The sequence below is a fragment of the Oryx dammah genome, unplaced genomic scaffold (genome assembly GCF_014754425.2).
Source record: "Oryx dammah isolate SB20612 unplaced genomic scaffold, SCBI_Odam_1.1 HiC_scaffold_16, whole genome shotgun sequence".
NCBI classification, from domain to species: domain Eukaryota; kingdom Metazoa; phylum Chordata; class Mammalia; order Artiodactyla; family Bovidae; genus Oryx; species Oryx dammah.
The window spans coordinates 52,529,833-52,543,195 of record NW_024070200.1 but is presented as its reverse complement, the minus strand read 5'-3'; the positions used below and the strand labels follow the sequence as shown (position 1 = coordinate 52,543,195).

Sequence of the window (13,363 nt, the reverse complement as noted above, 5' to 3'; positions counted from 1 at the left end):
ATAGGAAATTTCGCATTGATAACCCATTAACACAAGTATTTGGGATTGAACCTCTATGTAGAATTGAGAGTGACCTTTGTAGTAACACAGAACAGATCAAGGGTTTTCTTAGGGTTTATCAGTGAAAGAATGGCATAGAGCCATTAGAATTCAGACCCAGGGAAAGTCTACTTGTATGAAAGAAAAATAGTAGCAGCAAGCCACATTAAACAAATTGTGCTCCTCAGAATACTAATGCTTACTGTTGCTTCCCAAGTGGCTCAACGGTACAAGAATCCGCCTGCCAGAGCAGGAGACGCAGGAGGCAGGAGACACAGCTTAAGTCCCCGGGTTGGGAAGGTCCCCTGGAGAAGGAGATGGCAGCCCACTCCAGTGTTCCTGCCTGGAAAATCCCACGGACAGAGGAGCCTGGCGCGCTACAGTCCATGGGGTCACAAAAGAGCAAATGAGCATGGACACAGTGCTTATTGTCATAGCATCCTCACAGGGGAGGCAAAAGAGAAGGGTTAGTAATACTCTTACGTGTACAGACTGCAGGGACAGACTGAGCCAGGCCTTCTGTGTCCTTCCTGCTGAGAGCTGGGAGCTCACAAGGTTCCCCTAATAGTACTTCATGTTCTTACCTGTTACTTACACTGTCTCCACGGGCTCCCTGGTTGGTTAGATGTGCTACTCTTGACACTGCACAGCCAGTCAGTGACGTGCAGTATTCTGAGGCGTAAATTTACATGCCCAAACACACACACACACACACACACGTGCATGCCTACACACACACGTGCATATCTTTGGAGAAAGTTTCACAATGCTTCCGTGAAGCTTGGTCCTGAATTGACTATTGTGTACATATATTATGTTTATATAAATATGTATAAAATACATAGTGGGATATCAGGTGAAAATTATGAACAAATGAAATAATAACCCTGAATTAATATGTATTTAGTTAGATAAATCTCAAGGAGGCATGATCTTACAGAAGCCACCCAAACTGCAGTTGTTTTCAAAACAAATTCAGGGTAGGCAGAGGATTCTGTTCTTTTACTTACTGATTAATTTCTGACGTGTCCCATTTATTGATGAGGTTTAACTAACACCATCTGTTTGTGTTGAGCAGAGCAGACATCTCTTTGATACAAGAGTGCATGTTTCTGTATCAGAAATCCATGAATTATGTAAATTTATGAATAAAGGAGCTTCTGAATCTAGATTGCCTGCCCCAGTTTGATTGGCTCCTGAGAATGTGTGACCTTCCCTGAAAGTTCCTCTTCAGACAGGTAGATACCGTTTCATTCACATAGGAACTGTTTGTTGGATGCTCAACAAACCTACAGGAAAGCCCAGGTAAACAGATCTCCTGGTCCAAGAAACTTGTACTGCAGATTCCCAGAAAGCAGTGATAATCAGTGTGTGGGTGACTTAAGTGTGGTAGGAGGGCTAGCACAGTTCTGATAGGGTCAGAGGAAGCACGGGCCAGTTTTTTGACTGAGGGGTTCAGTGGAGGCATTGGGCTGTGATAGCACTCGAAGGCGTCTTCTGACCAGTGTTGCTTCCGTGGGGAGGAGCGCGAGGGAAGGAGCATGGACTCGGAGGCAGGCAGGTGTCGCATCTCACCTGAGCACAGGGGCAAGTCTTCCGGGGTCAGGTGAGGGGAGAGGCCCTCGAGGCTGGCGTGGTCCTCAGCTTTCCTCCCAGTCTCCTCCGAGAGTCATGTGCTCTCTGTCCCAGCGGTCACTGGTATTTTGGCTGTCTGGACGAGGACTGTTCAGGGACATTTTCAGTTCAGTCCAAATTGGGCACTTGGGGATTGGCCAGGAAAAAACATCTATAAATATCTGTCTTTTTCTTCTTTCCCTTTACCCTCATGTGAAGAGGCTTTTTTCTTTTTTTCCCCAAGGCTAACTCTTAAATCTGGGTTCCCAGTCCTGTCTTGACCTTAAAGTTTACAGAACCGCTTCTCCCTAAAAGCGCTCAGCTTTCAGGTTCAGATACTGAGACGTTCCTTTAGTCTTAGCTTCTGGGGCAGCTCCCCACCTTCTCCACTTAGCAGAGGAATGAAAGCCTGACTTTTCCCTCTGGTTTGCTATCTCATGATACACAATATTTTCAGAGGGAACACAGTGATCTGAATCAAAGCAGAAGCGTTGTGTTCTTTCAGCTCCAACTTGAGTGGGATGTTCAGTTACGTGCTTTTTTCCTATATGCACCCTCTGTTGTTATTGTTGTTCACTTGGTAAGTCGTGTCTGACCCTTTGTGATCCCCTGAACTGCAGCACATCAGACTCCACTCTGCTTCACTGTCTTCTGCAGTTCACTCAAACTCAAGTCCATTGAGTTGGTGATGCCATCCAGCCGTCTCATCCTCTGTCTCTGCCCTCTCCTCCTGCTCTCAGTCTTGCCCAGCATCAAGGTCTTTTCCAGTGAGTTGACTCTTCTTTGCATCAGGTGGCCAAAGTATTGGAGCTTCAGCTTCAGCATCAGTCCTTCTAGTGAATATTCAGGGTTGATTTCCCTTAGAATTGACTGATTTGATCTTCTTGCCCAGGGGTCTCTCCAGAGTCTTCTCCAGCACCACCATTTGAACGCATCAATTGTAAGCTGACTTAGATACCTCCTTAAAAAAAGAAGGCAAAAATGCAATGATAATAAAAATAAAACTATCATAGCAACTAATATTTACATAGTATTCATGCCACAGGCATGAATGTAAAAAATACTTATGTGTATTCTTTTTTTACTGTATGTCTTTTTATTATTTTTATTTCCCGTCAGTAGTGTTAAAAAGTAGGTTTTCTTCTTGGAGGGTTTTTCTCTTTTCCCTTTGTTTTGTCTTTAAGACAGTTGATATAAAAAGCAAGACAGTTGATATAAAAAGCAAGTTATACTTCTTCATTTTTTGGAAGGCATGACTGTACTGTGGGTTTGCCTGGGAGGGCCAAGGGACATTGTCCATGGGAAGTTGAGTCACTTTTTGGCTCGTCTGACTGACTCTGCTGGAGCTGTTCTTCATTCTGTGAAGTGAAAAATAAGAACAAGTCAAGTGATTTCCTAAAGTGACACATTTTCATTTTATATGGGGTTCAAATTTTTCCTAAAGGTATGATTATTTTGAGCACCAGTTTTCATGTCTGGCCAGGACTTCTATCCTTTAAGTGTAAAAAGTCTTCCAGATGGCTCACCTTTTGTGTATAACACTGACCAAGACTTCTTCTCTCGTTTACTAACTAAATCTGGTCAGCCTTTTGAAAAGTCCTAGGTATTATGATTGTGGATGAGAGACAGCCTAGCTCTCGGATGTCTAGGACCAGTTTTGGAGAGACTGGGAGAGATTTAAGAAGTACTCAGTTGTCCTCAGCATTCTACCTAGAGAGCAGCATGCAGCCACAAGGAGGAACACAGGATGGAACTCATAACGGCGGCGCAGTGGTCTGAGGACACCATGGTTCACAGCGCAGAGTTATAAGGAGAGTCAGAGTTGGCAGAGAGCGTGACTCTTAATAGAAATGTGGGAAGGCGGAGAGACCAGGTAGGCAATTACAGAAACCACAGTTGTCCTAAGAACCAGGGTCACTGAAGTAAGAGGAACCCTCACATCCTAGTTGTAGAACCTCGAGAGACCAACCGTTTACTCATCTTGAGGACCAACAGCAAACAAGGTTGGATAAGGATCATGGCGTGGTAGCAAGCAGGAGACTTGATGAGGCTAGAGACTCGCACAGAGTTTCTGAGTCACAGCACAGGTGTGCCGCTTCCATGCTGTAGCACCTTTGGTGGCTCCCTGTTGCCTCTGAGTAGCATCTTGACTCTTTAGCTGGGCATTGCCTGCTTTTGGAATCTAGGCTGTGAACGCTTGTCCAGACCACTGTCACAGCACTGTTTTGAGTCCGATGCAGGTAACGGACGGCTTGCCAGGCCTCGGTCATACCTGCCACACATCAGCACTTGTACCTTCAGTCTCTGTCTGCATCGGGGTTGCCTGCCTCCTCCCTCCCTTTTTCTGTCTTTCTGTCCCTTCGTGTTAAACCACTACCTTCATGAAACTTCTGCCTGGGCAGCTCAGCCAGAGCCCCGTACTCCTTGCTGAAATCTGTGTTTCATTTGTACTACCCAAGTTTTCTCATATGTACATTTCATGCCATGGTCCCTGGTTGGTTTCCTTAAGGTCCCGAAAGTGTCTCATCCATCTGGACATCTCTTGTGACACCTCCCAGAGCCCTGTAACTTCAGCCGATACTTAAGTATTGTAGAACAGATAAATAATCTTGGCTGACATTAGCTAGTCGGCTGCTAGTTGGCTGTGACGCGCTGGTGATGACATCGTCCCTTGGGAAACTATGGTCTGCAGTTGTCAGTGCTGTTTCCCTGACCTCATTGCCTTTGTTTTATGAAATGAGGTCGTTCTTATTTTCATAGATGATCATATGGAAAGGGAGTTTCTCAGCTGTTGGCCATTACCTTCTGTTTCCATTTCCTTGCCAAACACTGTCCGCCCTGCTCTCTCCTCAAGCAGTAGCTTTTGTTCATGTTCCTGATCAAGATGCAGTGCGTGCATGCAAGGGTTCTCCTCTGGTCTCTGACACAATCTCTCGGGCAGAACCGACATAATGGGCGTAGAACTCACCTCGTGTCAGTGGTCCATTTTCTCTGCTGATGCTTGTTTCCTTCTCAGAAAGGGTTTTACGCACTGAAGTGTTTATTCCCAGGTTAGCCATCCTGTAACAGCCATTCTTTAAGGATTCACTAAGGCACTTTGTCTGAAGAGTAAGGTGTCTTCATAACCAGAGATAACCAGAGGAGGTGGAGTATATGACAGAACTTAAAATTTCCCCTGTGAAATGGTAGAAATTCACAAGAAATTGCAGTTCAGCCTTCCTCACTCCACTGTGGCCCCAGAACTTGCTCTCCCCAGCCAGGGTCCACAGAGCATTCACAGAGCAAAACCCAGCTCTCTTATGACCTGACTTTTTCACAGCATCGGGCTCTGTTTACCACTCTTGCTCTCTGGCTCCACAATGTCACATCTCTCTGCTGATTTCCGTCATCAGTGTGCCCATCCCAGCCATTCTCCCGCACTCCAGATGCTGATGTTCCCTCTGAAGGCGGGTGAGCTTGTGGTAGCCTGGGGGTCCTCTATTCAGGCATTTCTCACACACGTTGTTTTTACCGTTTAATGTCCGTCTGGTTCTCTGTTATATTCTCAGTGCCAAACATAGGTGTTCAGTGAATATTTGTCTCATGATTGAACTGATTTCAAAAAGCTTGTTGATGATTCAGGACAGTGACTCGTGAGATGTTGTAGCAATCACAATAGTATTCTTCCATGTAGAATTTGTTGCTTGTTTAAATGGTTATTGATACTAAACTTGCCATTTTTGGCATCCGTAGCAGTCTAGGTTTTTAAAATACTAATGTATTTTAAAGCTGCATTCTTTGGGACACTTTGAAAATTCTAAAAAAATTAAATTTTTACAAAATACCTAGTACACTTTTAAGAGGAAAATGTATAAAGTGGGGTTTACAGTAAAATCACGTGATTATAGTATGAAAGAGGCCTGTTTTGATATGTCCAACGAAAAGGTATGGGAAGTGACCTGCTCTACCACAAGCTTATATTCGTCTAGCAGTGTGGTATGTCTGTTGATCTTAGTTATCCCAGGGTACTCGGCACCAGAGGGATTTTGTCTTGGTGTTCGCATCACATGAAGGACACCCACTAACTAAAGGGCCCTCCGTTGGGTACCCTGTGGCATGGGAACAGTTGTGGGAACCACGAGCCAGAGGAGAAGCTTTGAGGAGGGTGGTGAGCCATGATGAGTATCTTCAGGTACTCATTTAAAAGCTGCCATAAGAAGTAACTTTTGTTCCCTGGTGGCTCAGAGGTTAAAGGGTCTGCCTGTTATGTGGGAGACCTGCGTTCGATCCCTGGGTTGGGAACATCCCCTGGAGAAGGAGATGGCAATCGACTCCAGTATTCCTGCCTGGAGAATCCCATGGTCGGGGGAGCCTGGTGGGCTACAGTCCAAGGGGTCGCAAAGAGTCAGACACGACTGAGTGACTTCACTTCATGTTTGTTCCCGAGAGGAAAACTGAGAACAGTACAGCCACTCATTCTGAAGGAAACCTGGAGACCAGTTGTCAGTAAAACTCTTCATCTCTTTGGATGTGTGCATTTTGATTTTTGTAACATTAACATATTGAGAAGCTATTTAAAAAAATTAAACATCACGTATTAAAATGATGGCAAAGAAGTTGAGTCCATTTAGTGTAATAACACACTTTTTCTACTGGTACTTTCTAAAATTAGGAACCATTTGTCATTTTTATTGAGAAAATAGTTTTTCTGTCCTTTCTTGTTTCTGTAAAATCAGATGTGAGAATGCCAATGATTGGAAAAAAGAATGCCAGTGATACGAGAAGTGAGTTCTAGTTTTGTTTCCTGAAACTTTGACTTAACATTTTCTCCCTGAGAGTTCTTTCTTTCAGTTTAGGGGATTACTCAAGACAAAATAAGATGCATGTGGAAAGAAAGATTCCTCGAATTGAATTTAATGCAGACTCATTAGTTGTGTGACCTCGTTGTTGTTTAGTTGCTAAGTCGTGTCCAACTCTTTGCGACCCTATGGACTTTAGTTTACCAGGCTCCTCTGTCCGTGAGGTTGATGCTCCAGGCAAGAATACTAGAGTGGGTTGCCATTTCCTTCTCCAGAGGATCTTCCTGACTCAGGGATCAAACCTGTGTCTCCTGCGTTGGCAGATGGATTCTTTACTGCTGAGGCACCAGGGAAGCCCACATGACCTGGTGCACCCAACTTAAAGTTGGTGGTACTTTTCTGCATCTGTGAAGTGGACAGTGACATTTCACCCTTTAGCTTTTTATGAAGAGTGAATGAAATGGCACATGTGGGTGCACGTGGCATGCAGGAAGCACTCAGTAAATTATTAATAAGTCTTGCCTCCAGAAGACCTGCCCTAGCGGTTAAATTGTCCTATCACCACTTTTCCAGACGAAATCTGATCTGGCTGTCTACCTTTCTCCCCTCCTCTTTCCTTTTCTATCATCAGGCTGCTGGTAGTTTTAGTAAAATTTAACATTTGTGTGCTTGTTCCATGAGACCTGTTTTCCTGTGAGGCTCACAGGTTGGTGAGGGACGTTTTTAAAACTCTGTCGTGCTCTCTTCCATCTTAATTGCTTCTTGCTGCTGCCATCAGCTAACTTGTGTTTAGCTTTCTTCTTGGAAAAGGTGAGAAAGGATTAAAGCAGAGGGACTGCCAGGTAGAATTGCTGGTTGGCTGGTCGCCGCCCTACAGGTCTTCCTATTCCCCTTTTCTTCTTTTAACCTTCCTGCAACCTCCAGAGCAGGGCGTGGAAGAGGTGCAGGGGAGGGGGCCTCTGCCTCGCTCTCCTGGATCAGCAGCGCCTGATCAAACACCTAAGCTGAAATGGAAAAGGAAATCCTCTGTGGGCACAGTGCAGGTGCTGTAAATCCTTCTCATCTTCTTTCAAATACTCAGGTATCTTATATGAAGCAGACCTAATGTAAGCAGTCTGGAGTTGCTCAAGTGGAGGCTGTTAATAAGAAAAAACAGTATAAATGTTTTATCTGTATTTTAGTAAATTTTGCCACCAACAAGTCATGCAACTTAACAAGTCATCAAGAGAGATGACTGTTGTTAAGTTAATGAAATCATAGATTCGTGAAAATTGATGACTCTGCTAGTCGTTTCCTTCCTTTTCATTTCATGTGAAAAGTGGAGGTGGGAAATATAATTAAGTGAGAATACACTGTTTTCTACAACAGGTTTTGAGAGAACTTCTCAATTCCTTTTTCTTTCTCCGCTGCACCCACATCCTGTGAGTTATATGGCAAGTGATAAAGATTTGTTAGTCTCGGGCTGACCATAGCAGATCAAGAAGGAACTTCAGATATGACCTAGTGTCCAGCCCTTCTCACTCCCCAGTTCTGGAAACCTAGGTCCAAGAGTCAGTCTAATTATCCCAGGGTGCACAGAGAGATGTGACAGACCTAGGGATGGAAAGAATCTTTAATTTTCACCTTTTGCTCCTTGCAGAGACGAAATTGATTATTGGTGTGTCTCTGAGCCAGTGACAGGCTGCTGCTGTGTGTTCGAACTTTGAGGTTACAAAGCAAATGTTTCAGCAGCAGCAGACACCCCACCCACCAACCACGATGCTTACTGGCCTTTGTGTTCTGTTTGGGTCTTCAGTACACCCACTAGATGGTGTCCTATTTCAGAAACTTTGCTGGGGCTTCAGGTAGGGTTCTGCCCTCACTAAAAAACAGCCAAATAGCGCTGACTCATAAGAACGCTTAAATAATTTGGATAAGGTGTTAGATCTTGAAATTAAATATCGAGGGAAAATTTAACTCATGAACAGAAACGCTCTAGTTAAAGTAAGTTTCATAAAAATATTTTTATACTTTGTTTTCTGGAATCTTTAATAAGATACATCAGGCCTGTGGTATGAACAGACTTTTAGCACTGGTTGCTTCTACTGAAGAATGTAGGCCTCCTTGTTTGAGTTTGAGTACGCTCCGGAAGTTGGTGGTGGACAGGGAAGCCTGGCCTGCTGCAGTCCATGAGGTCACACAGAGTCCCCACGACTGAGCAACTGAACTGAACTGAGGCCTCCTTGTTGTGGCTGGAGTGTGGGATGGAGGGAGATATAAGTAATCTTGTGAATAATTGCTATTGTGAAAAGAAGTTGTAAATAATAAATGTATTTTACTCTTTAAGTTCCCAAAATTAAAGGAAAAAAGACATATCCTCAAAACGAAGCTTCATAGGTCTCAGCTTTGGTTTGGAAATAAAACGATTGGTTTCTGAGTTTCAAAATCCTAACAGAATAACTGCTCGGCAGTTCCAGATGTTTTTGATAAAAACTTGGAATTGTCAGATCAACAGTGAAAGCGCAAGACCGCAGACTCTGTCTTCTGTGGCGAGTATCGAGCAGATCCAGAGGGACAGCAAAGCAGATTCGTGTTCCCCACCCAGGGCATGTGTTCCCTACCCAGAGGTTTTGTTCTCCAAGAAGGAACAGAACACGCAATGACAGTTCCAAATCCTCTTAACATGTTTATGTGTACCGAACAGCTAGGAAGCCTCAATTTCCAGCCTGCAGCGCAAAGCCAGCATCTCAGCAGAAATTAAAAAAAAAAAAAAAAAAAAAAACTGTCTCAAAACCTTAACTTGGGCCATTTCAGACTGTTGTATTACTGTGAATCCGATTTCTTTTAAATTTTTTGAGGGCAGAGATTTTGTTGTTTGTTTCTTTTGTTTGCCTTTGTTGCAAGGCAGTGTACATGCAGATAACACAAAATGCAGAGTATCTGTTCAGTCAGTGTAGATCATCTGCATTGAAGTCAGTAGTTAGACAAGACTGGGAATAGAAAGGCTGTATGGTGATTAAAGCATCTATGATCCCTAAGGAGAAGCCTGGGAACCTTGGAAGCAGGGAACATTTGATTCTAATTAAAACAGAAGGGAGCGGCAGTGGGGAATAAACCATGTTGAGGACAGAGGGGAGGCGGCTCTGTCTTTCCATGGGGAGGAGGGAGAGTTCTGAGTGACAGCTTGGTGAAAGTTTGTACAGAAAAGATAATAAACCATCCATTTTTCCCTGCACCAAAACCTAAAGGATCTTTCCATTTGTATCCTAGACCACATAGTTTTCAAAGTCGTCGTAAGCCACCGGCCAAGTTCCCACCCTTTGGGCAAGCCTGAGTTAGAATTTTATTTACAGCTTTCTACTCTCTCTCCAGTCGTCTGTTTTCCATTGTCGCTCTCATGAAAAGCAACATCTGGTTCACTGTCCACGTTGGTAGCGTCACAGCGTGATGCTCGCTGTGGGCGTATGGGGAAGGGGAGGGCCCGTCCGCCCCACCCCGTGGATGAGACTGGGACGGCCGGGCTGCAGGCTTTGAGCTGGTTGAGCCACAGCTGCCTCGTGTCCAGGGGAGCAGGGAGGTGTGTCCTAGTGGGGTTCACTGCCTCGCTCTCCTCTGAGCTGGTCAGCCACTTGACGGCCTGGCCAGAGGACATGGTGACTCACCAGCCCATCTCTGCTTCTTTTATTGTTCCTGGAAAGCCTCCCCATCAGCTCTGTTGGTGATACTGATGGAAATTTCGGTATTAAATCTCTTCTCCTTTCACGTGTGGCATTGGAGCCCCCTCACCCTCACTGGCAGGGCCAAGCCAAGGACTCCGCCTGTGGCCCCTTGAGGGAAACGTCAGCAGCCTTACTCTCCTAGAAGGAGAGTATCCTTTCAGTTTTTCCGTCTCCACTGCCCCCCACCCCCCAGCCCCCGCCCGTGTCCTCCTCAGTTCTTTCTCCTCCTTTCCCTCCCAGATCGTTTCTGACACCAGTGAGAAGACGCGTTCTGGAGCAGGTCCACCTCTGATGATCGTGGCTAGGGTGGGGCCAGAGGGCGGGCGTATGGAGTGATGGGGCCCCCGCAGGCCTCGCCAGTGCGACTGACACGAGTGCCCGCACACCGGTCCCTTTTCCTCCTCTCCTCTCCACTGGACTTCAAGCACCCCTCCTACCCACCCACCCCATCACTCCCTTTCTCTCTGCAAAAAAAAAAAAAAAGAGAAAACCCTAACTGACGTCTTGATCTCTAAGCCTTGCTGGCCACTTCTGTAAGCCCTTGTGGATCCTGGAGACATGTCCCTGAAGTCTCAGGCTAGCATTTTTCTCACGTTAAATCACTGGTTTGCGGCTGGCAGGGCGCTGCAGAGCTCACCCGGGGTCGTGGCCACTTCCCTGACTTCGTGGGACAGAGAAGCGTGTCGTGCTCGCCTGCGGTGCGCGGGATGCCGCCCCGACCTCAGCGCGGGGCGCGTCTGAGGGTGCCCTTCAGAGCCTGTTTCATAGGAAGCAGCATGAGAGGAGGAGGAGGAAGTCGGCTGGAAAAGGAAGCCTTGTTTTTCTCCTCTTCGTCTGGGGATGAATCATGTTCCCAGCACTGCCTTTAGGTTTTCAAGCCTCATCGGCTGCTGGTGCTGAGCCGAAAGGGCCAGTTGTGACGTTCCTGAGAGAGGGAGGGAAGAGGGGCCCGCGTCCCAGAAGGGAGGGAGCACGGAGGGTAGGAGTGGGCTTTTTTTTTTTCCTTCCTGCTTTCACTCCGCTGTCATTTAGACTTTTCAGCTGAAATCAGAACCAAGCCCTACTGCCTGGCGATCAAGAGGCTGACTAGAGACTCTTTCTCTGGACAGAATCTCAGAATTTCAGTTTGCTTGCCTTTTTTTTTTTTTTTCCTGTGAAGGAAATACTGCTTTTCCTTGCTTTTGTTTTTTTAAGCAAGAAGAGGTTTTCATGAGAAAATTTTGTCCTGCCATCCCTGCGAAGTAGAGCTGTCTTCCCTTCTTCTCTGCTGTCTTTTTACCGACAAGGTACATACTGGATTTTTTCTTGCCTGCTCTGGGCTGTTCCCCGCCACGTGCGTCGGCCGGCATGCGTAGCCCGTTAAGCCTTCATTTTTTTCCTGGAGTTATCACCCGTGATGGAAATGGTCTGTGTTTCTCTCTCCGTCGAGATCTGACTAAAGTATAGCATCCAGGGGCGATTGCTGTGGACACTGTGAATTGTGCGTGCATCACCCCGGGGCTCAGGCACTGCCAGGAAGTTCTCCGGCCAGTGAGGGACTTGGGTTCCTGTGTGGTTTGACCCCCTTGAGGTTTTCTTCATAGAGGAGTCTGGACGGCAGAAACCCCCTCTGGCTCCGCGCGAGAGGTTCAGACCTGGGGGCTTGCGGGAGCACCCTGACCCCCAAGGCTACAGTGGGTCCCGCCTCTGCGTCTTGTGTCCTCTCTTCTGTGTTTGGACAAAATGTATGAGCGGCACAAGAGGCGCTACAGCCTGTGTGACATCTCCAAGGTGGATAGGACCGTGGACGTGGTGCTGCTGAAGGTAAGGGCCTCGCCGCAGCCTCCTCCTGCCTCTGAATCCAGTAGCTGGGGCCCTGGCCAGCCTGTACTGGGAGAAGAGCTGAGAGGTGTGTATGTGTGTGAGTGCACAGTGGCGACTGTGGAGTTGGGTTGGTGATTTTAAGGTTCCTAGCAGAATATCTGACCAGAAACAATGGGGACTTCAGAATCATCGAGTCACTTAGGTTTCAGCGTAGTTTTACTTGCTTTAAAGTGGATTCTTCTGCTCAAGAGAACCTCCTACTCTTGTAAATCACAGGTGGAGAACTTCACCATCAGTTGCTCTTTTCCAGAGAGGTCTGTGTCCCTCTGTCCCCATCGTCCCCACCCCAGGGCCCCGTCTGTAGAGGCATCATTATCTATCGGTTGCTCCCCTTCTGCCTGTCTCCTAGTCTGTCTTTTGCCTGAGTTTTTTTTTTTGTTTTGTTTTTTCCTTGCTCTTTCTGCTCTTTTTTTTCTCTCACAACTCTTGGGGGGAAGATAGCATTTATTTCCTTTGGAAAGATCTCCGCTCAGTCTGTTTATCGAAGTGGCACAGTGGCCGTTCTGGCTCAGTTTGACTGCTTTACAGGTCTCGCCTCTGACTGTTAATTGCTGTGCTTGTTTTCTCCCGTTAGTGATGCTGGCTGTCTCGGCAGGATGGGGGTGGGGCCTCTGGGTGGCTAATTGCTCACAGAAGGCATCCTTGAGTCTAAAATTAGTAAGAACTCCTCCAGCCATAAAGTGGGAGTCTGAGAATGTTGGACGACTCAGGGAGCACTTTTTGGAAGTTTAGCCATTTTCTGGCAAAGATGGGAAACTGGAAGCCAACCAAGTGCTTCAGAGTTGCCAGAGAACCTCAGTACCTGAGCTGATGAGGGTGTGGAGCCAGGGGAGCACAGGCACAGGAGGAATGTATGTATTGTCCCCGTCTGGGAGGTAGGGGCGCTCTCGCATTGATTGATCAGTTCAGTTTATTACTTGAGACTCTCTCCTTTTTTCCACTGATCCATTGAGGCCAAGCATGGCTCGGAAAGCTAGACACGGATGCCAGTGAACTAAGACCACCCTTTTGGACACCGATGAGGGGCTCGGTGGAGGGGTTGTGATCGTGGGGAACTGCCGTCTGTCCGCCATAACCTCCATCAGCTGGTGCTCTGACTTGCCAGGCCAAGGCTCAGAGCAGTGGGCAACTTGGCATTTTGAACCTGATCCAAGATCTTATTATTCATGTTAGTGTCTCTGAAACGTGAGCTCCACTATGAAATCACAGTGATTTTTTTATTTTTCTTGTTTTTGTCCTCCTTTGTTTAGAAGAGTCTAGTTGTTAGGATTTTTATGTGCTCAACTCTTTATGATATTGGGCTTCCCAGGTGGCGCTAGTGGTAAAGAACCCGCCTGCCAGTGCAGGAGATGTAAAAGACGAGTGTTCAGT

The 13,363-nt window shown here is 46.4% G+C and overlaps 1 protein-coding gene across 7 annotated transcripts in view; it reads left to right on the top strand.

The window, feature by feature from the left end:
* Positions 1-13,363, top strand: part of AKAP13 (A-kinase anchoring protein 13) — a 319,519-nt gene that overhangs the window by 198,134 nt on the left and 108,022 nt on the right. The window contains exon 1 of one of the 7 annotated variants that reach the window (XM_040256977.1): positions 10,474-11,932. The exons of the other annotated variants lie outside the window; for them this stretch is intronic. Coding sequence (XP_040112911.1) covers positions 11,852-11,932 — 81 coding nt within the window. The 5' untranslated portion in view covers positions 10,474-11,851. Of the gene's footprint in view, positions 1-10,473; positions 11,933-13,363 lie in introns of those variants that run through there. 7 annotated transcript variants of the gene reach the window in all.